This window comes from Gopherus evgoodei, chromosome 2 (genome assembly GCF_007399415.2).
Source record: "Gopherus evgoodei ecotype Sinaloan lineage chromosome 2, rGopEvg1_v1.p, whole genome shotgun sequence".
In the NCBI taxonomy this organism is placed as follows: Eukaryota; Metazoa; Chordata; order Testudines; family Testudinidae; genus Gopherus; species Gopherus evgoodei.
The window spans coordinates 150270212-150298077 of NC_044323.1; the positions used below are offsets into that span (position 1 = coordinate 150270212).

At 42.6% G+C, this 27866-nt stretch overlaps 2 protein-coding genes and 1 long non-coding RNA gene across 4 annotated transcripts in view; 2 read left to right on the top strand and 1 right to left on the bottom strand.

The window, feature by feature from the left end:
• Positions 1 to 7762, bottom strand: part of MOB1A (MOB kinase activator 1A) — a 19901-nt gene extending 12139 nt beyond the window's left edge. Inside the window, exons 1-3 of the mRNA XM_030551926.1 lie at positions 7626 to 7762; positions 5070 to 5236; positions 3851 to 3944 (exon numbers count right to left, since the gene is read on the bottom strand). Of these exons, the coding sequence (XP_030407786.1) occupies positions 3851 to 3944; positions 5070 to 5236; positions 7626 to 7639 (275 nt within the window). The 5' untranslated portion in view covers positions 7640 to 7762. The remainder of the gene's footprint in view (positions 1 to 3850; positions 3945 to 5069; positions 5237 to 7625) is intronic.
• Positions 7763 to 7957: 195 nt separating this feature from the next.
• On the top strand, positions 7958 to 11115 carry LOC115646277. Of its 2 annotated transcripts, none has more exons than XR_003998982.1 (3): positions 7958 to 8077; positions 8417 to 8602; positions 9639 to 11115. It is a non-coding gene; the product is annotated as an uncharacterized LOC115646277 (long non-coding RNA). The 2 variants fall into 2 exon arrangements; XR_003998983.1 differs by lacking the exon at positions 9639 to 11115 and adding an exon at positions 8739 to 8777.
• Positions 11116 to 12564: 1449 nt separating this feature from the next.
• MTHFD2 (methylenetetrahydrofolate dehydrogenase (NADP+ dependent) 2, methenyltetrahydrofolate cyclohydrolase) lies at positions 12565 to 27657 on the top strand. The gene is made up of 8 exons (XM_030551925.1): positions 12565 to 12737; positions 20302 to 20486; positions 20978 to 21100; positions 21997 to 22149; positions 22241 to 22348; positions 22738 to 22830; positions 24416 to 24541; positions 25328 to 27657. Exons 1-8 carry the CDS (start codon positions 12625 to 12627, stop codon positions 25465 to 25467), a joined length of 1041 nt encoding a protein of 346 aa, XP_030407785.1. The 5' UTR covers positions 12565 to 12624; the 3' UTR covers positions 25468 to 27657.
• The last annotated feature ends 209 nt before the right edge of the window (positions 27658 to 27866 follow it).

Genomic DNA, 27866 nt, shown 5'->3' on the forward strand with positions numbered 1-27866 from the left:
GAATGGGTGTAAGTCAATGATCACAAACATTATCAATAAACTCACATCACCAACTCTGAATCTGGCCTGCCACTGGTAGGAGGGAAGGGAAGAAGACAACCAGAAGGACTGGTTCAGTACGCACAGCTGCCAGGCTGCAGGAGGGTCCAGAGGATCAAAGTCTCTATGTGAGTATCCAAAAATGGTGTGTACTCATAACTGCGCTATGTGTGCCCTTAAATCGGGAAGGAAAATACTATGCATGTGCTATTTATACAAGCTTCTTTATTTCTTACATTCTTCCAAAACTTGGCAAAATGAAGAGTGAATCTTTTCTGTGGCTGAGAGATGTGCTAAATTTTAAACCAAAACCATTCGAGTTATTCCAACATGCTAAAAAAGCACATTTGAAAAATGCCTTAATTGTAGTTTTCATCAATGTTCTCATGCTCAGCCTAGCTGATTGTATTCCAAGTTCCCTTTTACCATTCCTTCTACCCAACCCCAAATTACATGCAATAAAATCATTTCGGACTGGAAAAAAGATGAAAATTTTAGTCAAAAAGGCATTTGGGGAGGAACTAAAGATACACATAAAAATCACAATTAGAAGACACTATATTATATGTACAATATTCCTCATTAAACGGGCATCCATGAGAATGAAGAAAGCTCAGCTCTGACCAGATTTGGTAGCAAGCAGGAGCCAGCAAGCTGAGCCAGAGCAAGAAGATGAGCTGACCAAACCAAATATATGATTACTGGTTGTAGGAGAAGGAAAGAAGTTGTAAGTTTGGCATGTTATCCTGCAGTTACCAAGCAGAATCTGACCACAAATGTTAAATGCTAGAGATGGAAGGAAAAAACAGAGTCATGAGTATAGCTCATTAGGATTTAGCCAGTATTACAAAAACATCTATTTGGAGTCTGATTGTACAAGCTCTTTGTGCTTGGGAATCCCATAGACTACAGTGAGAATTTGGCTCACTTGAAGGCTTGCAAGGACCTATACGATTCGCAAGGGAACTGGTATTCTATAAACATTTATGATGGAATATTTATTTTTTAAGTCTTATTACAATATACCTAGGGCTGAATACGGAAACCTTTATACATGCAAGTATAAAGTATGACAAATTCCATTAAAGTCAAGTGGACTACTATTCAGGAAAAGCATATGCAGGAAAATTGATTTTTTTTACCAGATGCTTTAGGATCATTTGTTAATGTTACTTAAAACTTTCAGGCCCTGATCCTGCACCAAACATCATACAGCAGACCTCTAGAACTGCTTGAAGTCAACAGGACGACTAATGCTTAAAGTTGAACACATGGCTAATTGTTTGAGGAATCAGAGCCTTTGAGTGTAAGCTCATTAGAGCAGGGACTGTTCCTTTATCTGTCTTTGTACAGTGCCTCACACAAAAGTCCAAATCTACACTGGGGCCTTTGGTGCTACCACACAGAAGGGTTTTAATTCAGATCGTCAGTTATTTTGTAATGAGTGAAATTTAATAATTTTGATCCTGAGGAAAGTGACCTATATATATATTTTTTTTAAAAAAAGAAAAGTTCCTTTAAAAAGTTAAAGCAGGCAACTTTTAAATTTTTAAAAGTAGTCCAATTTTAAAAATTGTTTTCCGGGAACACTAAGGAAACTAGATTGAGGAATTATATGCAGTACCTACTGCTGCTAACATCCTTTTGCTAAGCATGAACCATATGCCCCTCCATTGGCTTCCAGTAAGGAGAGCAAAAGCAATTCAAGCTCTGAAGACATCAGCAAGACTGTACATCTGCAAAAGTACATCTGCAATCTTAAGTCTAAGGCGGATGCACAGGGTTTTGTGATCTACGTAATTTCAAAGGACCACCCAAACTTTTCTGTAGGAATAGACAATAGGTCTCCAAGAAAGCAATTGGAGTCCTGCAGTGTCACACAGCAAACTTGGAAGAACTGCATACTTTACTCAAATGAAGTTTCTTTCTTGCTAACAAACCCCAACCGTCACAAACTAAAAGCAGACATCAAATGTTCCAGTTCAAACAGGAAGTGCTGAAAGGAAATCACACCAAATATAGAAACAGGAACTTTCTAACCTAAAACTTTCAAGCCTAGATACTACCGGTTAACTAACAAAATAAAATCATAGGACAGGGTTTTACATTGAACATAATGGATACTGCATGTCAGCCGGACTCCTTTTTACTGAGTCATAGATGTAAACTTTCATTAGTTTTTGCTGACTATAGTAAACAAAAATCTACACCTCAGGAAGAAATGCCACAATCAGAATACCTAGCTGTGGCATATGCCACTATGCTCTAATCTACTGAAACTGCTGGAAGAAAAAAAACTGTAGTGAAACTTGTGTTTCTTTCTGCCCTGAAAGAGACGCTTTACATGTGCTACCTGCCATATTAGACATCTGAGTATGAGACAACTCCCATGTACATCCAAACCCACCATGTACTTCCCTCCATCCCCAAGACATCAGACCTACTGCCTCCAACACTTTGCCACATGAGCATAGCCCTTCCCACTACAAGATATATATGAGCCTTCCTTTGAGATGACTAGACCCTTTCCACAGACAACTGGCACTATTAGGTTGCCCCAGTAGATAACACATCTGATCTTGTGCTGCTAAAAACTGCAATGCTTTATAAGTGCATGGAAAGTTTGTGTGACGTGTGAAATTACAAAATAGGAGTCCTTTACAGCTGCAAGAATTCAGAACACTCTGTATACTTGGCATGGAGAACACAACCTACACCACATTTAAAAAAAAAAAAAAATATGGAGCATGTTACTACAAAAGTCCAAATAAAGCAAAGGGCTTTGATAAGATATTCAGCATTGGGCTCAATCTATTAATGTTTGTGACAACAAAGCAAGTAGTCTATTATATAGCTGAGTTTCTCATAGATGTTTTGTATTCTTCTGAAAGAAGCCTGGAGTTCCTGTGAGGCTCTCCTTCCTGTTTTGAACCAGTATAATCAGCTTCTCCTATTTCCAGCCATCCATCTTTGCTGAGTGAAGTTACAGAAAAGAATTCATGACTTTTTCTACCCCTATGTACAGAGCCTAGATACTGTGGGTGGATGGGTGTTAATGAAGTGAAAATTATTTTTTAGTTTTGAAAATCAGCATAAGTGGTCTGAGTAAATTCTTCACACACGTGAATAATCTAAAAAAAGATTCTTGATCAATAAAATAATATGCAGTTATGTAACTTAACTGAGGTGCTTTAAAACAAAATGTTTTCTTGGAAAAAAGGTTTCCGTGAATCAATACATTTGGACCATTAATATGACAGGAATCTATGTGATCTTCAGACCAATAGAGATAATGTTGTGACCCATCCTTCACTCCTGTGTAAGTATACAGTATTAAAGACACCAGATTGGACCAATGATATCTCAGTCCAACATTCATAGAATCATAGAATATCAGGGCTGGAAGGGACCTCAGGAGGTCATCTAGTCCAACCCTCTGCTCAAAGCCGGACCAATCCCCAGACAGATTTTCGCCCCAGATCCCTAAGTGGCCCCCTCAAGGATTGAACTCACAATGCTGGGTCTAGCAGGCCAATGCTCAATCCACTGAGCTATCCCTCCCCTCATTCTGCCTCTGACAGCGCCAGTACCTGATAGCTCACAGGAATGCAAAGTTCCCCAAAATGCACCCCGTCAATTTTGCAGTGCTGTATGTGAGGGGATAGGAAATAATTCATGGGAGTATGACAGTAAGACTATAAAACACCAAATGATTATCTGTTCTTTTCCCATTAATGTTGCATATTTATTTATATTTGTGACCTATCCCTGTTTATACATTATGGCTGGTATACTGCAATGAGTTTCCTACCTTGGTCCAGCAGACATCACTGGACAGCTTGCTTCCGTGCAGAATTCTGTTATGGTCCCATATAACATATTGATCTGATTGAAGAAATCCACAGCTGCAAAGACAACACATCAACTTTAAATGTACATGGAATCAAAATATTGATGTTATCTTCTCTGGTGGATTATCTGGTCAGATGGAAATACTATCATCACTAGTGTGAACACAACACATCATTTAGAGAGAAAAGTGCTTTTCATTCTGTATTGCACCACACTGCCAGTAACAACCTTCTCAGAGTGAAGATTTCTATCTTCTAGCCATTTTGATCTGATATATTTTTTTTTTTAGTAGAACACCATAATACTATTTCACTAAAATATTTAAGTCTAGTGTGCAATTTCTCTTGGTTGTATTCAATCTTTTGGGAAAGCCATGTAGTGGCTGCCAAGCTCAAAACCTTAAGAGTGTTGAAAACCAATGTCTTAACATCTGAAAACAGACTCCCCAGCTTCCAAACAATACAGGGCATCAGCATCAATCTGTAAGTGTAGTGGTAAAATAATACACACTAAAATCATGCCAAAATGACTTTCAAAGTCTTTAGTTTGAAGACCAGTGCAAACATTTTCAGGATCAGTAATCTTTTTCTTAAAAAACAAAACAAAACAAAACACACCCCAATCCTTGCATTGATTATTACTCCATTAGTAAAACAAGGGCATTACAATGTGTTCCTTACAATTTAAGACCGACACTTCCAGATCAAAGGTAGCCTGCATATCATTTTCTTGTTTTACATAGTTTGAGAACAGCCACTTAAGTTTCTTAGAATATATTAGTATAGATTAGGCTATACCTGGAAACCCTTTTAAAAAGGGGAAATCTAGTTTACATTGTTTCATTGTTGTCCAGCTAGGAATTGAAACTCGTGTTGCCAGTGAATTAGTCAAGATAGGAGTTTTATTGTAGTTGAACAACAAGCTTATTTAAACTGCAATTAAATAAAAATCAATCCACATTTAGTAATAGTTTTTAATTATCAAACTTGACCCGGTGTTCATATTATGTACAAAAGATACGATGCCACTGACTGTAGATAAAGATAAAATCCCACTGACCGTAGATAAATCTAAAAATGGAGTATCCAATTCAATATTTGTAAGTGTGAAAAGATGCTTTAAAATACACACACAGTTTTCTCAAGTATGCAGGCCAATTATTTTTTCTAAGGACTTACTGTTAACTGCAATCCATTCATTGAGGTCCTCTCCTTCTGGCAACATAACTGCTTGTCTAAGGTTACCACTTCCCAAGGTTGCTTCTGCATGTTTCAAAAGCTCGTACTGATGGGAGCCTTCAGGAATATTCTTCTTGGGTTTGAATGTTTTAGAGGACCGACTGCCACTGATAGAACAGAAAGGATTTTCAATTATGTTGTCAATAGTATTTCTACATTTCAAACTGGAACTTTTAATTCCAATGACTATATATTCTCATATTTTATTAAACATCTAACGGAACATTTATCTGTGTACCATACTAGCCTTGCTGAATTCTGCTTGCTCCTGGCAAGTGACGTTATGTTTTTTTATTATTACCTTTCTGGTAAAACAGCAGGGTGAGCAGACTTTGTGCCTGGGCTGAGAAGTTTTCATGACAAGACCATACCATACCACCGCATGACATGAATTACTGCAAGAAACACTGAACAGAATGCAGTCGATATTTAACCAATTAGATTTCATTTCAAGTTTGGGGCCTGACCATGAAATGCTTAAGAATGTAGTCCTTAGACATGAAAATAGTTCAGTCAGACTACTCATGTGAGTGAGGATTATAGGATGTTGCCCCATGCAATTATTTACATCAGTAAACTCATTGGCAATGTGTTTAAAGTGTGACTGAATATTTTGTATAGCATTTTTTTTCTTTTACTTTTATAGTACCTTTCAGCTAAGGAGTCCAGAGTCCGTTACCAACAATTTAATCTCACAGCACCTTGTGAGGCAGGTAAATATCCTTCCCATTTTACAAATAGGGAAACTGAGGAACAGATAGGTTAATGCATGTCCAAGGTCAGATATCAAATCAGTGGTCAAAGTCAGAATTAGAATCTAAGAGTCCTGACCCATTTTAGCCAGTCTTCCTCTAATAGCAACTGTTTCATGTGATATAATGTTCACCAGCATGACAGATTTGCTGATTGAGAGATAAACCCAAATAACTATTTTCTATAATTATTTACAGAACCACACCTCATTGAGTATATGCAAAAATTACAAGTGTTGTTACAGACCATACTGCAAAAAAAGACCACAATAATCATACAGGAATCCTTTACCTAGGATTAAAGGCTATAGTGATCACCCTAGCTACCAGCACAGTTACCCCTACTTTCCAACCTATTTTTAAACAATTATGAACATCATCTTCAAAAGACCAGTGTGCTGTTCGGCAGAAATGGCAGTAATTCGTTGTTAAAACCTATATTTTCCTGGACATACATAGGATGATCCAGACTACCAGCCAATTACACTTTTGGGCTGGATACTGGGAGCTGTCTCATATTGAATAGTACTTATGAGAACATTCCCATTGAAATCAATGAATCTATTTGTGCACATAAGAGTAAGAGTTGCAGAATCAGACTATTTGTGAGCAGAAAGAACACAAAGAAAAACAATATTTGTATTTAATTATAAAACCAGGTTCTTCTGAGAAATAGCGCCTATCACAATGGAGTCCAGATCCTGAGCAGGGCCATTACAATACAAACAAGTAGCAGTAATAATAATACGTGGCAACTTAGGGGGCCATGTACACAAGTAGCCAGAAAAATCAGGTTATCAGAATGTAAAGTAGTGAATCCAGATATTCTTAAACAGCAATAGCCACTTGCCTTTGTTGACCATGAACAGGGGGATAATTTTTCTCTTGATTACACCAGTGATTTACACCAGTGCAAGTGACAGAAAAATCAGGCCTGAAGTTTTACCATTAACCCTTTGGTGGAAATAAACACACTAGTTTGGTGCACATGCTTTGGTATTACCAGCAATACATTGGTAAATCAAGCTCATTTGGCTCATATGCATGTGGTACTGGCTGCCTGGTACAGCCTGAGTCAATAGCAAGATGCTAACTGTGCAGATTCTGGACTCAGAGCAGTTCATGTTGCACATGACAGAGGCCTCTGCCTTGAGCACATCAAGTTTTCAAACCATGGCAGTGTTACCCACACACAGTGTGGTGGTGGTGGTGTCCATCAAGTGACACTGACACCACTTAGTGATGAATGAGTTTGCTCTACAGCCTTAGCTAACAGCCAGCTGGCTTTTAGCTCATGCGGGAGAGGCTCATGAACTAAGCTTCAGAGGTCCCTCTCATGACCAGGGTCTGCACCAGCATCTCCCCTAGAGCAGCCTGGTCAAACCCGGATTGTGGAGGACACCTACCCGGTGCCAAAGGTCACAGCCCGGTTCCTTCCACCCGGGTTTGGGGCTGGATTCTGCAACCCTCCTCTCGCCCCTCCCTACTCACACATGGCACCTGCTCCACACCCAGGGTCTGCAAGCCCCCCACCCCCTGCAGCTCACGGATTCCCTCCCCCACAGGCCGAGAGCCACCAACAGCCCCCCCCCCGTGCCTCCCTCTCATGCCATGGGCCACCAATCCCACCTCCCCACCCCACCCCACGGGCTACAGATCCCGCCCCCCGTTCTCCTCCCCCGAACCTCTTTACAGGTCCCCCCGCCCCGAGGCGGGCTCCCACCCCGGGGCCCCGGCCACTCACAAGAGGAAGCTCATCTTCGGCCCGCGGCAGGGGGAGGGGGGGTCCCGGCGGGGGGAGGGGAGGCGCCGCTGACTGCGTCCGGCCCTGATCTGCGCAGCGAGAGCGAGCGTTCAACTGACTCCCCTCCGCGAGAGCCGGGCCGGGCGGGGCTGCGCAGCATCTCGCGAGAGGAGAGCGCTGCCCCGCCCCTTCCCGGGGCAAGGAGGGGGGCGGGGCGGGGCGAAGAAGTTGGCTGCCGGGGGAGGGGAGCGGGATGGAGGACAAGGTGAGTGGGGGATGGGGCATTAGAGGTGTAACCTCCCGCCGCCCATCTCGCCAGTGGGGGCCTCTGGTTTCCGTTCACTCAGGCCGCGGGGAGGCCGGTCCCATGTCTGCATCAGCCCGCCACTGAGATGCCTGCCCCTTTGGATCAGTCATGGCCTAGGGGTGTTTCACCAATTTAGCAAAACTGGGTGAGTCAGTAGGGGTAATTCAATCTGAAAGCGAGGTAGGCAACAGCTGTTTTTCTTCCCAGGGTGAAGCCTGACAAAGGTGCTGCTAAATTGCTCTCCAACAGTGTGTATGAGTGATTTATTCCTACAGCTATAGGTATAAAACTGTGAAAGCTGGCTGACCCCCCAAATAAGGGAAACATAACATTTTGCACTTACCAATCAAGTATTAACGCGCAAGGGTCTTTGTCTGAATGTGTATAAAAGGTTTGTGAAATTTGTGTAAGACAGAGTCTTTTGTACCAAGGTACAGGCTCTCCTTTTTCTGCAGAATAAAGCATTTTTCCTTATCCCTGTCAGGCTGTTAATTGGCTCTCAGCTAGACAGACCCGATATTTTGGTACCAGTTTCTGGCGACCCAGATGGGACTCTCCTAGCTCGGACATTGGACTCCAGATGGCTACGGCGAACTAGGAGCGGCGCCACTGGGGTGCTTAACCCCTCTTCCTCACTTCTCCGCGCTCCTGGGGTTCGTGATCCGATAAGGTGAGCCCTAATAGGATAAGGAAATACTATCTGGTTCTGGTTAGAGGCAGGCCTCTTATCTGGTTATCTGGTTCTGGTTCTGTTCTGTTTAACCGGTTACTGTTGTTTTTCTGCTCTGTATACATTTGGGCGTTAGGAGTGTGGGCGGAACTGAACTTCTCGTTCGTAATTCCTTGGAGTGGAAGCCATGCGTGCGAGGACGCTCTGAGGTTGTATTGAGATCCTTCTGTCCCGTCCCCTGTACCGGTCAGTGTAATAAAAGTAGAAAAACCTGAATTAGACTGTAATTCCTTCTGCTCTCTGTGTAATTCTCTTTTCTGTTTGAGTGTCAGCAGACAGATGGGTGGGTCTCTGGATAAACCCTCTAAGAATAGTCCTTTAAATTATTTGTTAAGTAAATGGCCCCTACCCGGTGTTCAAAAAGGGATGACAAGGAAGCGCTTTTTACAATTTTGCACCAAGAATTGGCCAGTCCAGGGAACTGCATGGCCCGAGTTTGGCTCCTTTGATATTCCGACTCATTTAACCCCTTTGCGCCTGATATTGGAGGATCAAGCGCCAGGTCAAATGGATTATTGGTTTTTGTGGGACGATGAGGCTCATCGTCGCTTAAAGAAGGTGCATATTCAGGCCCCTCTATTCCCGAAAGCCTCTGCCCCTCACAAAGCTGATTGTTGGGAGAATATTTCCCCCATGTATTGCCCCAGACCGCGGCCACCTTCGGAAGTAGTACCATTGCCTGTGGCGGATTCGGTATCCTCCTCTACAAAGCCTGGGACAGCAGGTGTATCAGGACAGGTCCCACCCATAAAAATTGAGGAAGCCACGATTCAAGCCAGTGAGCTAACTAGTGGAGCAACAGGTGGTGGGGACACTTCTTCTCTGACCACTGTCTTTAGTCCGTCTCGTACGAGACAGGGAGCTGTCTATCGGAAAAAAGCAGTTAATATTCAGGCACCCCTTCGGACCATCCCAATCCCCACAACGGATGGGAATGTGATAGACTGTTATGTCCATGTCCCTTTTACTACTGCAGATCTTATGAACTGGCAAAACACTACGCCTCGGCTTAGAGACGACCCGGATGTCATTCACAGGCGATTCCGTGCCATTTTTCAATCTCATAATCCTGATTGGCAGGACGTGGGCCAACTTTTAGATTGCCTACTGCGCATGGAGGAGAAGGAGCGGGTCCTAAGGGGGGCCAGGGAGGCTGCGGAGGCTGCCGGTGATGGACGCGATATTATAGCTCTTACTAATCCTACTCAATGGAACCCGAATGATTCAGCCCAGCAGGCAAACTTAAAGAAATTCCTAACCCATATTTTAACAAGTATAAAACAAGCAAAAAAAAACCCCTCTAAATTGGTCTAAAGTCCATAATACTGTGCAAGGGAAAGAAAAACACCCCTCTGACTTTTATGAGAGACATTGTAAAGCATTTTGTACTTTTACTAATATAGACCCCAAGGCTGCGGACACACAGTCCACGGTCAGGCTTATTTTTATCTCACAGTCAGCTCCGAATATTAAGAAGCGATTGCAGCAGCTCGAGGGGGCTAAGGGAAAATCTCTGGAAGAACTGGTAAGCATAGCCACCTGGGTGTATCACACAAGAAATAAAGTTCAAGAGACCAAGCAAGTAAAAATGCTAGCAGCCCTTGTAAACGTGGGAAGTAAAAAACAAGGTGGAAGGGGGGAACCCCTCAGGTGGCAACCGAAAGTGGATAAGGGGGGGGCCCAAGCCATGCTAATAAAATATGTCATTCTGTAAGCAACTTGGTCACTGGAAAAGAGAGTGCCCAAACCGACGCACCCGACTACAGCCCCGACCTAAATATCAGATGGCTGTGGACAGAACAGACGCTGTCAATAATAAGGAATGACGGCGACCCGGGGGTTCACATGTTACCTATTCGAATGACTTTACCACTTATGTTTGTTCCTCTACTGACCCCCAGGTCCGTTTAACTTTGGGAGGAACCATTTATTCTTGTCTTTTGGACTCTGGGGCTGCCCTTCCCACTGTTACTGCTAAGCCAAAAGAAAAAAACCTTACAAATAAAAGCATTCCAGTAATGGGTATAGGCAAAAAGCCATTTAAGTGTCCTGTATTGCAGGAGGCTGCTGTAGAAATTTCTGGTGTCTCAGCCTCCCATGCATTTTTGCTGGCTCCTGACAGCCCAGTTAATCTTTTGGGCAAAGACTTGCTGTGTAAATTATGTGCTCAGATTTTCTTTACAAATAATAAAATCATTCTTTGATTGCCTCAGAATCAGCTCCCCTAGCTAAGTGCCACATTAACCCAGGCTGCCGAGGACCCGATTCTGCCTGAACAACTCAGACAAGAGGTACATGCCTCCCTGTGGGGCACTTCCAAAACAGACCTTGGAACCCTCCAGACGGAGCCTGTACAAATAACCCTAAAGCAAAACATTGACATTCCTCGAATCCGGCAGTTTTACACTTACCAATCAAGTATTAACACGCAAGGGTCTTTGTCTAAATGTGTATAGAAGGTTTGTAAAATTTGTGTAAAACAGTCTTTTGTACCAAGATACAGGCTCTCCTTTTTCTGCAAAATAAAGCATTTTTTCCTTATCCCTGTCAGGCTGTTAATTGGCTCTCAGCTAGGCAGATCAGATATTTCGATAACAAAACTATAGAACAGTGGTTTTCAAACTTTTGTACTGGTGACCCCTTTTGCACAGCAAGCTGAGTGCAACCCCCCCCTTATAAATTAAAAACACTTTTAAATATATTTAACACCATTATAAATGCTGGAGGCAAACAGGGTTTGGGGTGGAGGTTAACAGCTCACAACCCGCCCATGTAATAACCTCATGACCCCTGAGGAATCCCGACCCCTAGTTTGAGAGACTGCTTAGTGGTCTAAGCATAGCAATTGTTGTAATAACACCAAGACTTCCAATCTTGCTTGAATGAAAACCACAAGTACACATGGTTTGAGATTTGACTGCCCAAGCTCATCATCCTCTCCCAATAGCAGCCACATCTTTGAAAGTGTTCACTGATTTTTTTTGGGTGTGGTGTCTCAAGTCAAAAACTGATGCACTCGAACTCAGCTGGTGCGTTTGGACATTTGATCTAGATAGATTGAGTGACTTCTATGTTGTTTGCTCTTTTCAGACAAAAATCTAAGCCAGCGTGATGTAGCAAAGTTCCAGCCTACTCTGCCCCCCCTATCTTTGGAATACAGGGCCCAGCATGGTATGACTGACATTCCCCTATACAGGATGTTTCACAACAAGGTTTGTCCTGTTGCCCTTGCTCAATGTTTCCTTTTCCTATGCTGAGCAGAGGGTATTAGCTGTGGCCAGGTGCTCCCTCTGCTGTAGTGATGGTATAGGCTGCACAGCCACTAGCTGGCTATTCTCTCTCTGCAGGAGCCAGCCTGCAGCGCCTGGCTCAGAACGGAGAAGGTGCCTATTCAGCCCCCTCTGAGCTCAGAGACCGGCATCCTTCAGCCCCACGGCAGCCGCCTCTGGCTTATGCAATTCTCAGACTCACTTACAGCCACCCTAGATACCCCCTCTATGGGCCAGTAGCCACGTCCCTGCTCCCGTTCACCAATGAAAAACCAGCACAATTGTTTTGTCCCGCCCTCGCTCAGCTTTTATTAATCATACATAGCCAGGCCCAAGTGCGTCCCTTTATCTGACCCAATCACAAACCAATACCAGTGTTAAATCCTGCCCCTTCCCTGTGTCCACCAATCACATCCCTTTATTGAGCTACTTTAGATTAGCACTATCACAACCAATCATAGTCCAGTTACGTTATTTCTCTGCTCCCTGTCCTTGTTTCACCCGTCTCTGCGTCACCCGGTGGACCACCAATCAGCGTGGGGCCGGTATGTCCCGCGCAATAGGATAGGCGCTGCGCAGCGGATGGGGGTGGGCCTGGCGGGCTAGGGAAGCTATATAAGGGGCCTTGTCAAGTCGGTTTGGTTGCCCGCGCGAATCAACGGCTGCGTGTTAGTGTCTCTCCTCAGCTGAGCCATGGTGGTCACCGCGCTGTCCGCGAGCCTGCTGCTCCGAGCCCTGGCGGGACGAGCTCCCCGAGCTTGCTGCTGTGCCCTGAGCGCCCGGCGGCTGCACCTCACCGCGCCCAGGTAGCAGGGGAGGCGGGGAAAGGGGTGGGGCAGGACAGACGTCTGAAGGGAGGGGGGGACAGTCCCTTCGTGGGGGCTCCCCTGGGGAGAGCGCGGTGTTGGGGAGACGTCCCGGGAGGGGCGAGAGGGGGCTCCTTGATGTCTCTGCGCGGGGACGAAAGGGGGGGTCCCCTGGGGTGGAAGGGCGGAGTTGGGGAGACGTGTCTCTACGGGGGGCAATAGGGGGTCCCTTGGGTGGAGGGTGAATGTAGGGAGACTCGCTTTGCAGGGGAGGTGAGAGGGGGTCCCCTGGTGGGGAGTGGGAGTTGGGGCAAATGTCTCTGCAGGTGGGCGAGGCGGGGGTTCCCGTGGGGGGAGTTGGGGAGATGTCCCTTTGCAGGGGGGTGGGGGGTCCCTTTGAGGTGAAGAAAGGGACCTGCTTGGGGATCATGTGATGTAGGCTGGGGGACTCTGAATTAGATGGGTAACTGGCACTGTAAAGCCCAGAGAGGTGCTACTGTGCAATCAGGGTGTTGGGGGCAGATGGGAGTGAGGTGGAGGAGTGATCTCTTTGGTATCTGAGAAATGACACAATTTTTCCATTGAAAAAACAATGAGGAAAAACTGACTCTGGGTGGAGAGACCACGGAGCCAGCCAGCCAGGGGCAAAACCAAACTGGGCATCCCCATCCCAGGCAGATGGTGGCTATATTGGGATCTAACCACAAATACTGAAGCCCTGTCCAGGGTAGATGCTGAATGAATCAGGGAGGTAAAGTCAACACACTGAGAAGTCTGAACCATGCAGTTACTATGGGGGATCGCAACCCCCGTCTTGGGCAGATAGTGGGTATGGTGGTGATGAAACCCCAAACACTAGAAAGCTGTGTCAGAGGCAGATACTAGATGCTTGGGAGGGGGATGCTAAACCCCAAACATTGTGAATCTTTCTGTCAGGCTAGGACTTGTATTTACCCAAATTGAAACCAGGGTTTGCTGTTGTACACTTGTTTCCCGTAAAGTACCCTATTGCTGAAATGAATGGGATCTTCTGCTCTGTTGGCCAGTTTGCTTTGGTTGAGCACTCCCAGTGGCAGCTAGCAGATCTGCAGGCTGATGAAATCTTATTCCGTGCTTGCATGGAACAGCTGCTTCTAATACTCAAGATCCAGGGCACAGCCTGACCTTGCTGCTTGCAAAGCACTAGCTACCCTTCTGGTCTCCCTTTGTAATTGGATCCACCACTGCCTTGTAACACTCCTGGTATGGTGATGGTTGGGGCAGAGGTGTAATTGAGGTAAATGTAACTGTGTGGAGGGGAGAGAGTAAATTTTCTGTGGCTGAAGAGTAATTTAGTGCCAAGGAAAAATCTAAGAGGAGTGGGGAGAATTCTCCTTACAAATCATCGTAAGCACTTTTCTTTCTGGCCAAAGACCATTCTGCCAGAAAGGGAGACTCTTTAGATAATTCAGATTTGTTTGCAAATCTGAGAACCCAATTCATGATACAGTTTTAATTGTTCGCCTTAGAGTTATTAGAATTAATTAGTACAGCCATGAAAATTTTCATGCCCAGACATACAAATCTCACCTGCTCTCATCCTGATGAGAAATCTTAACTTGGTTGTCAAAAAATCACTTGTGATAGGAAAGTAGCATTTGGCAAATGTGAATGAATTGTATATTTTAAGTAAAATGGTATGTATTAATTACATTCTTGGTATGTGAGGGGGAGCCAAACATTTCTTACTCTTCAAATTGTTCCCCAGCTCTGAATGTTCCTTCATTTCCCAGTAGTAAGAAATGTATTTTTGTCCTGCTTGCTTTTTCTGTGGTTTCCATTATCACTCAGGAAATACATTATGCTACAGTACTTGCGTCAATCTAGCTTTGAGATCTTTCCACTGCTCCTCCCCTTTCAGGAACTCACACAGAAAATTGTGACTATATGCTGTAACTTGGCAAAACTGCCTTCCAGTGAAATGGTGTTGTCTCAAGTGTATTAAAATTGTTTCTGGCTTGCTCGAGAAGCAAAGTGCCTAATTTGTGTTTTTCAGACTTTTAAAGGAGTACTTCCAACTTTTCTTCACCCTTAGGCCTGGTCCACACTACACAGTTAAATCGATTTAAACAGCGTTAAATCGATTTAATGCTGTAACCATCCACACTACAAGGCACTTTAAATCGATTTTAAGGGCTCTTAAAATCGATTTCTGTACTCCCCAATGAGAGGAGTAACCCTAAAATCGATATTACTTTATTGATTTAGGGTTAGTGTGGACGGAAATCGAAGTTATTGGTCTCATTCTTTTACTGTGGCTACCCAGAGTGCACCGCTCCGGAAATCGATGGTAGCCTAGGACCATGGATGCACACCATCGAATTAATGTGCCCTAGTGTGGACGCATAAAATCGATTTTATAATATCGGTTTTATAAAACCGGTTTTAATAATTTCGATTTTATGCTGTAGTGTAGACGTAGCCTTAGTCTCTTTGATATATCTCAGGACTTGACTCTCTTGGAGGGGCATTGGATAGGGGAGAGTGGAGGGAGGTTAATGCTCCTTCCAGTAGGTATGGAGCTATGTTCTGGTCTTATGTGAATCTGAAAATTATTCCACTGATGTCAATCTATGTAATTGCAATCAGATCAGGGGGTAAAAGTTTTTGGGGGGAGGGGCTGGGGCTCCTGTGCACCTCTTATATCTAGTCATCTTTCTTCTTGCTCCTGTACCCTGTCCTCCCCCTTTTTGCTCAAGCCTAGTCATGGAGTTATGTAATGAAAAGCTGTTGCCAAGGTTTTGCCTTGGCATTCCTGTAGACTCTCTGGTGAGGAATACGTTGTAGCTCCGACCAGAACTTAGATTCTTTTATTAACTTCTGTTTATAGTAGAAGGCAGCTTGCTGCACTTCCCAGAACTCATTTCGTGACTTACTGTTCAAGTGATATTAATCAGTATTTAGCCCTGTGGTTAAAGCATTTAGCATTTGAAATGGTGCCAGTAGGCTCACTTCCCTGTTAGAGGGAATAATCTCAATTACATTTGGTAGTACCTAAAAAACTATCTTGACTTCCTTAGGCGATTGCTTTTTGGGATTGTCAGCTAGGTATAAATTAATTTCACAATACATTTATTGGACAGATGGATAATCCAATTATTTAAATGAGGTTTGTGCCTCAAAAAAATCTAAGGAGAAACATTTAAAATCTCCAAACAGTGTGTTGAGGCAGCAGTGTGTTAGAGTACAGATTGTCCTACAGAAATGTTCACACCCAAAGCTACTTTGTGTAGTGCCCTCATCCACCCAGTTACCTTCTTTAGAGCTAATCTCCTTATGGGTTTTGATGGACGTGCTTGGGTTCTTCTGGATCCTGCCACTCAGCAGGGTGCAGTTTTTTCTTCCCACATGAATATATTTAGCGGTGACTCCACCCTGCTTGCACCTTCATGTCAGGGTCACTAGGGTAGCTTGGGGGGAAAAAATTCTAATCACAGGGTAACCCCCACTTACTTGTCAGATAGTTGGAGACTTCCAAGAAATAACACAAACACTATGTTTAACACAGTAATTATATTAAACAGAAGATAAATATAACAAGGTAAAACACTATTCTCAGGGTTCCTGCTGCCCATACTGGTAATACTATGAATTTCCCATCGTGTGATCTGATACTGCAAATATCAGATTAGTGTTCTGTTGGTACATGTGTTTGATAGGTGCCCTTGATGACCTGTGTCCATGATACCTTCTGTGCAGCAGTGAACAATATGGCTGACTAGGTTCAGTACAGCCCAAGAGACTCTCAAGTGGGATAAGGTGATAAGTCCCTCCACAGATTTAACAGGCAGCAGGTTAACAAAATTCCCAAATCCTTACCCCCTGGTTAAGGATGCAGTTCAGGGAGTAAGGGGTCTCCCAAACAATTTCCCTGACTAGCTGTCTAAAAGATGGTGCACTCACAAACAACTGTGAATGATCCTCTGATTCAGAGATGGCTCTGGACTCCTCAGTCACTGCAGAGGGCTGATGATACTGTTGGCAGGCATCCTCTTCTTGCAGGAGTCAGGCTGCTTCTGGTGCCAGGATTTTTCCTTACCATGAAGTGCTCAAGGTGGAGTTTACAAAACTATACTAAAATCCTAAACTTTAGTCTCCCACCCCAGTGCTCACATACACTCAGCAGGCAGCAGCCTTGGACTAGCAGCCAGAGCAGAGCTGCCCATGTGGTGACTGATCTCACCTAGGGAGCTGGAAGGCTAGCTCAGCTTGGCTGGAGGAAGTTTCCCCAACAAAGCTCTATGAACTGGAAGTCACTTTGGAGCTGGAAAGGCTCAAGCTAAGGGATCTTGCTTTCAAGTCCCCAGAGGCCAGTTCTCAGGGGGACTCACCTGCTCCCCACACAGCTGCTCCTGCCCTTTCCCTGGGTTGCTAGTCCAGATTGCTCCAAAATGGCTTCTCCCTCTCCTGAACTCCCTGGGAAGAGTTTCTCACTCTCCATTGGTTGTAGAGCAGACTGGCTCCCCTTCCTTACCAGGGACAGTGTGTCTCTCCCTGATCAACCAGCACACAGAGCCCCAGGAATCTAGGTAATCTCCTTACGGTTACATTTGTGTAGGCATCAATTTCTGCCTTGAACTCCCTTCGACCAGAGACAATCTGTGTGATGGTTCCTCTAGCCTACTTTCTCTCATTGAGGCCCTAATGAGAGAGACGGCCCCATGGCTAAAGCTCCAGGCCTGGGATTGTACCCTCAAAGGAGACAGGATTGTCATTTGGTTAAAACAAGGGGAGTGGAGGGCAGGACTTGGAGTATGACTTTGAGGGGAAAGTCACTTAAATCTTCAGCAGTCTAGAAAAATGAATTATGATATCTGGTGTGTGTGTGTGTGTATTAGTTTTTTAATGCATGTTTGAAGTGCTCTGACAACTTCTGTTGAAAGGGGAAAGTTTGATATCAGACAGTCAGTAATGCAAATTAGGAGATCCTTTGAGATTTCTTCCTTTTTGACAATGCTAGCCTCATCTATTTGAGCAATGACTTTCCTTCTTAGGTGGTAAGAGAGCAGCCCTAGAAATCAAATTTGTGGACTCTTTTGGCTATCTGAATGTAAAGTACTTGACTAAATTTAGAGCTACAAGGTGAATAATTTTGGAAAGCAGCCTAGAGCAGTTCTTGAAACAGCAAATTTAATTGGTTCTCTTAAAATGTTTAAAATGATTTAGCTTAAAGCTAGTTTAAAATAGTATCTGAAGCTTGAATTTGAATTTCTTATAAGAGGCTTGATACACTTTTCCTTTGTGGATTTTTTGCCCAGCTGTGAGGCAGACAAGTATTTGACCACAGTATTGCGCATCATGCTTTCCCTGGTAGTTATTTGCATGTGATGCTGATGTATTAGACCAGTCAGAATGACTTGTAGAGTTACAGAATTTGGACAAGTTTCCTGTTTGGATCCCTCCCACAGCCTGGGCATCAAGCAGTGTTCACATTGCTTCATGAGCACTGGGCAAGAGTTGTAGTTAGGGCCCTACCAATTTCACGGCTGTGAAAAACACATCACAAACCGTGGAAATAAGCCTTTTCCATTAATCCGATGTCCCCTTGTTCCTAGGAGTGCCCAAGGAAAGAGAGCTCCTAGCTCCAGCTGGGGCATGACAGGACTTGTCCATCCCTTGCACAGCTGCTTGGGGGTGAGGGGGGGGGCAAGGGGAGACTAGACCCACCTCCAGGTGCCTCCCTCTGCTGCAGTACGCTCTGGGACTGGACAGCAGCCCCAGAGGTTCCTGCAGCTGGAGGAGACTTGTGGAGTTGTGTCCAATCTTCCCTATGCTGCTGGGAGTGCCCCAGCAAAGGGGACTCCTAGCTGTAGTCCAGGCATGGCTGGGGCAGGATGGAACTTGCTCTTTCCATGCAGGGCTGCTCTTGGGTATCTCTCACGGCTGCAGATAGCGCTGCACCCTCTCATCCCCATTCTGTCAACTCTGAAGGCAGCACAGAAGTGAGGGTGGCAATCCCATGACCCCTCCACAACAGATTTGCGATCCTTCCCCCCCCCCCCTTTTGGTTCAGGACCCCTGTGGTTACAGCACGTAAAGTTCATGTTTTTACCAATTTTTCAAATCCTATGGCTGTGAAATTGACCATAATAGAGGTGAATTTGGTAGGGACCTACTTACACTTGCCACTGAATGAAAAACTCAGTATCACCACCCCTCGTTCCTGCTGTGGGCCATAATAATGTCTAGCAGGAACAAAACTGATATTTTGTAAGTTTCACTCTTGGTAAGTGAGTGCTTTTTGTTCAAGCTGTGATATTAATACATTTCCTGAAGTTCAGATGTAAAGGAAGTTGGTGTGTAGCCTTTCAGTTAATGTAAATTGGCAGCTGTGTAACCCCTTGGGCTAGCAGTATTTCTTGTCAGCTTTCCCTACTGTGTGGTTATCCAGTTTCCTGGAATGCATTGGCAATAGTTATGTATTCCTGATACCAATATAGACCAGGAATGTATGTAGGGGGCTTTTTTAATGACTCAAATGTCAAAGATAAACACTTGTATTTTATTCTCTCTGCTTCAGCAAAATTTCATATATCGATCAAATGTCAGTAGCCTGTTTTTAAAGCTGTACTCATGACACTGATGTTAGTTTTTGCAGCAGTACTTGCATATTAAGAGAATTAAAAACAAGCCTAAGAATATTTGTTGGCAACAAATTTTAAGATAATATGTATCTAAGATATTATTCTGGTAAAACAATAAACTTCAGTGGAAAATGGTTAGTAAAGGAATATGAAATCTGAGTAAAGGGCAAACAAGATAAATTTGCATAATGTACATTATTGTAAATGTGTTTTTTTGATAGGGAATTAACATGGACTTCAATTTTAGCTTGTGCAAATTATCCACTTTAAAAGATCTAAGTGTTAAACTAAAGAATTAAAAGTGATTCAGCAGAACTTGGCTGTAGTGAAATTCCCACATTTTGTTTAAAAGAACTTTGGTTATAGTGAAAACTGTGCTAAAGTGAAATTAAGTCTTTTGTGTTCGGGGAGTGAAAAGGATTATTTAGCTATATGAATTTTATTTGCTTGATTGCTAACTTAAAATGTACACTGGACAAAAGCATGACAGGAGCATGGCTTTCCAGGAGAGAGCAATCCATGAACTTTCTCGTATTACATGAACTGTCAGCAAATATAAAACAAACTGGCCTAGGAATGGTCTTCAAAGTTCATTGCTTCTCAGAGCAAAATTGCAGAATGGAATTTAATTTATTAGCTTGGGTATGCATCATGTGATTTTCCTCAGAAAAATCTATAGTCTTCCAACTTTGCTGCTAGAAAACAGGATATCTAGCTGAGCAGAATTGATTCGTGTATAAAACCCATTTCAAGTGGCCAATACAAATGTTATATATGGAATATAATATTTGTGCATAGGTCTAACTCAGTACAACAGCACCTACATTAGATTCTTTTCTTGACTAAAACATTGGGGTGAAGCTTGGGTAGAAAATTCAATGTGGAGTGAATGTTTTTAAAAAAGGTTCCCTGCTTAGATAACATTTTCTTATCATTTTCAGAAATGATGCAGTCATAATTTCTGGAAGAAAACTGGCTCAGCAGATCAGACAGGAAGCCCGACATGAGGTTGAACAATGGGTAGCAGCTGGTAACAAGAGACCCCATCTCAGTGTGGTTCTAGTTGGAGAAAATCCTGCAAGTCACTCCTATGTACTTAACAAAACCAAAGCAGCTGCTGATGTAGGTAGGTTCTTGCACTCCTGTCTTTGTGCCCTAACTAATAGAACACTTAACAATGAGTATCTTGAACTAATTTAAGACCCCAGTTTAAGTTGCGCTTCTTATATGCTGGATGAGGATACACAATTTTCAGCTTGCTGCCCATGTACACTTTTATCCATTTAGCCTAGTAGCAGCCCTAGTGAACCCACCACATCTTCCGGTGCGGTCTGTCTGCTTTCATCTAACATTGAGGTACAGCCCTGAATGCAGTGCTTCATCTTCATCTGAATGATAGACCAAGAAGGAGCATTGTGGTTTGCATCTTGCTATTTGAATATAAGATATTTAAATCCATGGTATGTAATATCTGTTAATGGAAGAGTGAGACTTGTAACTTGTCAATAGAGATGAGTTCTGTAGTGTAAAAATCAGCATGAATTAAGAGTGTTCATTTCCAGACTTAATCTACATTTGACCCTCTCCAATAATGTGGTATTTAAAATGACTCTCTAGGAATCAGCAGTGAAACAATCCTGAAGCCAGCCTCCATCACTGAAGAGGAGCTGCTTGATTTGATTAGCAAGCTAAATGATGACACCAATGTGGATGGCCTGTTAGTGCAGCTTCCCCTACCTGGTGAGTTGGTGAGATTTTGAGGAGCTCTTACTGGGCTTGTCTTCACTACTGGGAGATCCATGCAGTGGGTGTCAATTTAGCGGGTTTAGTGAAGACCTACCAAATCAAGGGCAGGGTATTCTCCAGTCAACACTTCCTCTTCTCTCTCCCCCACCTCCTCCACCCCCCTCCCACCTCGAGTGAAGACAAGCTCACTGTGTTTGCACCTTTACCTAGAAGACTTTCAAATGTCTTGTGTATGGTGAGGGATCAAGTTACAGTATTGCTCTGCTGTGACATTGCTGCTTCCGTGGCTCTTGTGTGTGAAGCATATGAAGGAAATGGCATTCTGCCATGATGCTGTTCAATGAAGTAAAGTTGGTTTATTGAATTCCTTTGTAGTAGCAGTTGAATGTGTGCATATAGTTGACATGGGCGTAGGTTAGATCTGTTTTCCGCTTTCTGGAGTAGTGGTTGCTTGTTGGGACTGCATTGTATACACAACTGCAATCTAGGTGGTCTAAAAATACCATCTCCAAATTTAAAGGGATATTTTCACATTCATTGAACAAATATTGAATGCACAGGGGTAAATTTGACGTCCCTATGGTTAATTCCCTGCTTGTATTCAAGGAACTATGGAAAGCCTGTCAAATTCATATAGCTGTAGGGCTAATATAGCCACTTGAGATTGCAATAGAAATATTTACACGTGAATATCTGATAGTTGGGTTACATGGTTAGCCTCAAGTTTGCTATCATGCTTTAGAATAGGCTCATGGTTTTCTGCTACCTGGGGATGTGTGGAAGAATGTACAGTGTAAGTCAGGAGAGGCAAAAGTGATCATTCTCAGCTAATTACATTTTCAGCTGATTAAATGGAGTTGGCTGGACCCTAATGTTGACACTTTTTTCAGAGCATATTGATGAGCGAAAGATCTGCAATGCTGTGATCCCAGAAAAAGATGTTGATGGCTTTCATGTGGTGAATGTGGGGCGCATGTGTCTGGACCAATATTCAATGCTGCCAGCTACACCTTGGGGTGTGTGGGAAATCATCAAGAGAACTGGTAGGGGTCATACGAGCAACATTTTAAGTGCTTTTCATCTCCTTTGCAGTTTAAAGTTGAATGAGTTTTAACTTCTTTTCCAATCCCATAGGAATTCCAACCCTGGGGAAGAATGTAGTAGTGGCTGGCAGATCAAAGAATGTTGGAATGCCCATTGCAATGTTGCTGCATACCGACGGCAGACATGAGCGCCCTGGAGGTAACAGCTCTGTTCTTGTGAGAGTTTGCAGGCTAGTTACAATGGGTCACTAAGAGGGGAGACACAGAAAAGAACGAATGCTGTAGAACGTAATACTGATCAAGTTTCCTGATTACTGGATCACTGCTTATCATTGCAGTAAGGGTGGTGGTATGTACTGCAGGTCATGCCAATTTGTGCCTAAAGATCTCATGGCAAACACGCTGCACTCAAGTTTGTTGATGTGAAGTGATTTTCCCCCCTTTATCAGTGGTTCAGTAAGAGGACCTTGTCCCCAGTCCACTTAACAATATGGGAAAAGCGGTGGTTGTGATCCACACACTGATCTTATGATCTAGAATTTTTCATGTCAAAACCTGAGTAAATGCTCATTATGACTAATCTTGCAGGTGATGCAACAGTAACAATATCACATCGCTACACTCCTAAGGAACAGCTCAAGCAACACACGATTTTGGCTGATATTGTGGTAGCAGCTGCAGGTAAGACTATTTAAACTCTTTGCACTAAAGGCAAGATTCCCACAAGGGAGAAACTTGCTGTAATGATGCTGCTTTATATAGGAATCAGTGTACTGAGGATGTCTTCAGGTCTTGGTGCAGTGTCCCCCATGTTGCATGTGCTGTCTGTGCTCTGTGAGGCTGGATGGCACTTGCAGAAGCATGGAGTGGTTGTGCAAGGAGCAGCCAGAGGGAGTTGTTTGAGTGAGGGGACCCCAGATGACTGCTGGCTTGAGTTGCAGCAGTTTGGGGACCCTCTTCTGATCTCCTATATAACAGCAGTTGGAACCAATGCAGTGTGTTAATTTTTAAGTGAACATGGAAGAATCATTCTCTGATAAATGACTTGCCTGTTCCCAGCTGTATCTGAGTAAAAGGGCAGCACAATCACATTGTGAAATTCCATTTGGAAATCCTTATGGCTAGGGACCTATTTTATTATAGCATGTGAGTGGTTGATGCTGGAGAGTCGGGTTGAGATGCAGTGCTAATGTTCCGTGATGTATCATGCAGTAGCTTATGCCATCTGGTTAGATCCAGGAATAGCTCAGATTGTGGGACTGGGACCTGTTCCTGCTCATCTTGTCTCCTTTTTCTAGTGCAGTGTCATGAACAGTACATGTGCAGAGGAGCTTCGATGGGTCTCTGCTTAGTCATGGAACCATACATGGTAGTGGCAGCCCACTCTTGTATGGGGCAATCAGCAAGGGGACTGAAAAAGGTGAAAGCATAGAAGGAGTGAAACAGTCAATTTTAAGATGTACACATTTTTAATGTAGATCTGTAATGTGACATCAGGAAAACCAAATGCTGTGTCTCAGGTCATTCAATGGCAGTGCTACTGAAACCAAATTGCAGTCACTAAAGAATGAACTATTTCTTCTTAGGGATACTTGTGACTTTTGAGTTACATAAATTTATGTAACTGGCCATCCTAAATCTCTGGTAGAACCTGATAAGCATGGCCCCACCCCATCAGCTGCTATTTACCCACATTTCTGGCACTGATAGCTGTGGCTGCTACATGCTCTGCAGGACTGCCTTCTGTCACTAAAACTGAGAGTTTTCCCAATAATTTACTTCTTCCCCTTGATAGTGTTCTTATTACATTCACTTGATGACTTTGGCACACTCTTGTACTAACACAAAGCAAATGTACCACTACAGAAGAACTGGTTATGTAAACTTAATTGAAATTGAGTTCTTGGAAATGCTTAATTAGCACCAATTTTTTTTAACTACTTGACAGCTCTTGGAGTAAATAACTTTTTCCTACTTTTTTCTCTCGAAAATTACTTATCCATAATTCTGTAAACTTGGACATAAGGGACTTTTAAAACAAATCAAGCTGTTGATCATAATCCGTAAAATGGAGTAGAATAACAAACTATCTTGTAAAATGCTTCTAACGGTAATATATGATGATTTGGATGGACATACATACTTTTTAGTTTGAGACTCTGCTTTTCTGTCTCTTTACAGTGGGCTTATTGACTAGTTTACAGCTGTGAATTTTATTCAGTAGCAACTCAACATGGTGTAATTGGTTGGTGGTTTTAAATTTCAGGTATTCCTAATTTAATCACAGCTGATATGATTAAAGAAGGAGCAGCAGTTATTGATGTTGGGATAAACAGAGTGCAGGATCCTGTTACTGCCAAGTCAAAACTAGTTGGAGATGTGGATTTTGAAGGTACAGAGGCTGTTTTTGTATCTACTGCTTTAAGAGTATTAAATGTCTTGAGTATTTTAGAAGAGCAGAGAAACCCCACTTATATGACTGAACTGATTTAGACTGACATTGAGAAGTTCTCTTTCCTACATTGTAGGGCAGATTGTGAATCTGATCTCATACCATACTTGAGAAATACTTTGGGAACCATGCTTCCTATTATACCATAGTTAAACCCTGGACTACAGGGCAATTGACATGCCATAAAACATCTGCGTTTTCAGTCACTTGATCTAACACCATTTTCACAGCTGCACAGAGAAACCTTTCTCTTAATGCTCCACCTGATAGTATGCAGGATTGCTACCTTGTGATGACTTGCTGTGCCTTTGAGTTTAGATACCTTAATTACATGCTTTGTTCATGCAACCTAACTGTCTTTTGAAGAGTTGTATGTAATGTTAGGTTTAGGTATTAAGGCTTAATGCTGCCAGTGGCCTATCCCAGAAAAGGCAGGAGACAGCACATGTTCAGACTGTTTAAACTCCTCTTAGATCTACACAAAACGGTGCATGGGACTTTTACAGCTGGTCTTTGCTAGTTTTGAGTTATTCTGCTGACATTCAAACCTAGTTCACTAAGAACTAGATTACACATTAGTTAACAGATTCTTGCATTTCAGATTAGCCTGTTATGACTGTCGATATTTCTGCTTGTTAGTGCAGCTTCTCAAGAGGACCCAGGTTTTGAAAGCCTGTTTCTAAAGTGTGATGCACCATTCTTAATTCTAACTTTTCCTTCCTGCAGGGGTAAAGAAGAAAGCCAGTTACATCACTCCAGTCCCTGGGGGAGTTGGGCCCATGACCGTTGCTATGCTGATGAAGAATACAATTATTGCGGCAAAGAAAATGCTGAAATCTAAAGAGCTTGAAGCCTTAACTGTTTAATGGTGGACTTACAACTTTCAAAATAACATTCCAAATCAACTCCAGAAACAGGCCGATAGAAATGCAATATTTTTATTTATTGTAGAGAAGTGCATTCAATGAGACTTTGAAGTCAGTAGATATTTATTTAAAGCATAAGTATACAAATGATTGTATACAAAGGCTTTAAGCATCTAAATACCTAGGTCACTCCATCTCTTTAGTTTTGTAATGATTCCCAGTGAAGTTGGGTTTTTTAATAGTTAAACTAGTTACATTCTGAGAAGTCTAAAACTTGCAGGATGGAGAAAATCAGCCGCAAGTGATTTTGATATGACAGTGTTGCTTATACAGGAATTTATACTACACAGGATATGTGAAGCTAGCAAGTTGGAAAAAGAGTATCATTCCACAGTGAAAGAATAATGATCTTCAAGGTAAAGTGCTTTCATAGATCCTGAAATTTGACCACATTTACAGGATTGTTTGCTAGCATTGTTGAGGGTGCAAAATAGTATATCAGGTGTGGAGCTAAAATTATTTTTCTACCAAAAAAAGTTACACAGGTTTTAAAAACAGACTTAAACTTACATGGAAAAGCTGTTAACTACTTGTTCAAATCTAGGTAGCATTGAATCCTGCTAAGACATCTTCTAAGCGCAGACAGGTTGAAAGCTAAACAGTTCTCCCAGCTATTGGTGTGTAGCTAGTCCAATATTCAGTACTGAGGCACAATGCAACTCTATTTATTTTTCTTTAGCCAAAGAACAGAGGTGGCTGTTGGCTCTGCATTGGATGTGATATTTTATACTACAGTGTGAGGCCTGAAAATGCTTAGTGAATAACCTGGGCTAACGTTGATTAAAAAATTATTGAAAAAATAATTGCTTGGTCTCAGAATCATTAGGATGGTGAGTGACAGCCAGATGTTAGGTTCTTGAACATATAGCCTGCCAGTTAAATTGCCACAGGGCATTGGATCTGTATATAGTTCCCTTGGATAACTTCTGGTGTGGTATTACTCAAAAGCTACTTTTAAACTCATTACTGTTTTGATGTATCAACTTCCTAAAAAGAGCTGGGATAGCTTTTTTTCCACACAGCTAAATCACTTCACTTTGTTTCTGGTCAGACACAGCCATTACACTAAATGGTTTGGTTGTCTGTTCTGGACCAGTCAGACTTGACTGCAATTACTAAACTCACTTCCACTTTTGTCAAAGAAGCAGACTGCTTTGTGTGGTATGCGTTCAGATTTTTTTAAGGTGATAGCTTCCAACTTTTATTTCAAAGTACGTCAGCTGTAGTTGGAGCTGCTGCAGCAGAAGTGAATTGTAGTTTAAATTCATTTCTGCTGCTTATCTCTGAGTGTTGCACCAAAATTAGCATTAAAGAAGCTATTCTGCAATCAGTACAAAAGGGACTTTTAAAGTTTCTTACCATCTGTAGTGGACTGCAGCTCCATGTTAACTAGGATGAAGAAGATTGGATTTCCATTTCTTTCTAGACACTTCCCTCTACAGCAAGTCATGTTTCTTCTGAAGGCAAAGCCTCAAGTGCCCTGGAAAGTAGTTTGAAACAAAACCTGCTCCTGCTGCCAAATCTCTAAGAGGAAGAGAGACCTTTATTATGAGCAAAAAAAGAAAAAATCACTTGCTGCCTTACCTGCTGGAGCTGTGAGAGCCTCCAAGAATTGAAAGCTTGTCTACTGCAAACTACTGTGCTGCTAGGTCCAAGAACACCATTAGTCATATAAGTGTTACCTGGATTTTACCACCTTCTCCACTAGACTGGTCTTTGCAGGTTGTTGTATAGGAGGGATGCATTTTGATGAGAGTGAAATCCTGGAAGTTAAGATTTAGGTTTGTATCATAAACACACTATAAAGTGAAGAGAATTTAATGAGATTTATTGGTTTGTTAATGAAATGTAAAATAGCTACTGTATGTAGTAGCAAGTAGGCTGCAAGTCTGGTACTCTTCCAATTACTTTGCATATACAAAAAATTGTAAACAGCCTGTGACATTGAACATGGCATGGATTTAATTAAAACTGATACTGTACTTCAGAGCTTCCTTGATTTAAAAGTCAAGCATATTTGTTGTGTGCTACATGACCACTTAGCTGAGTTAACAAAGCCTTTTCAGTGTGCTTTGTATGTTGAAACTGAACGGACATATTGCATAAAGAGATTAAACTTTTAAAAAGTAAGATTGTAAGCCTATCATGCTTTAGCTACCACAGACAAGACTGATACAAAAAATAAACTAGAAAATATACAGAACCACCTTCAAGTTCGAATAGCTTTTACCTTAACATGTAAAAATTGTCTCACTTAACTGTCAACTGGAGTAATACTGTTTTATTAATCTCACATTCAAAAACAGTCTTGTTGGGTACTCAAGCTAGAAAATACTAAA

What these genes read in the sequence shown, in the direction of transcription:
- MTHFD2 (XM_030551925.1), top strand. Translation starts at nt 12,625, where the DNA reads ATGGTGGTCACCGCGCTGTCCGCGAGCCTGCTGCTCCGAGCCCTGGCG. An exon ending in TATTGTGGTAGCAGCTGCAG is followed by an intron (nt 22,831 to 24,415) that starts GTAAGACTATTT and finishes TTTAAATTTCAG; the next exon opens with GTATTCCTAATTTAATCACA. An exon ending in TGGAGATGTGGATTTTGAAG is followed by an intron (nt 24,542 to 25,327) that starts GTACAGAGGCTG and finishes TCCTTCCTGCAG; the next exon opens with GGGTAAAGAAGAAAGCCAGT.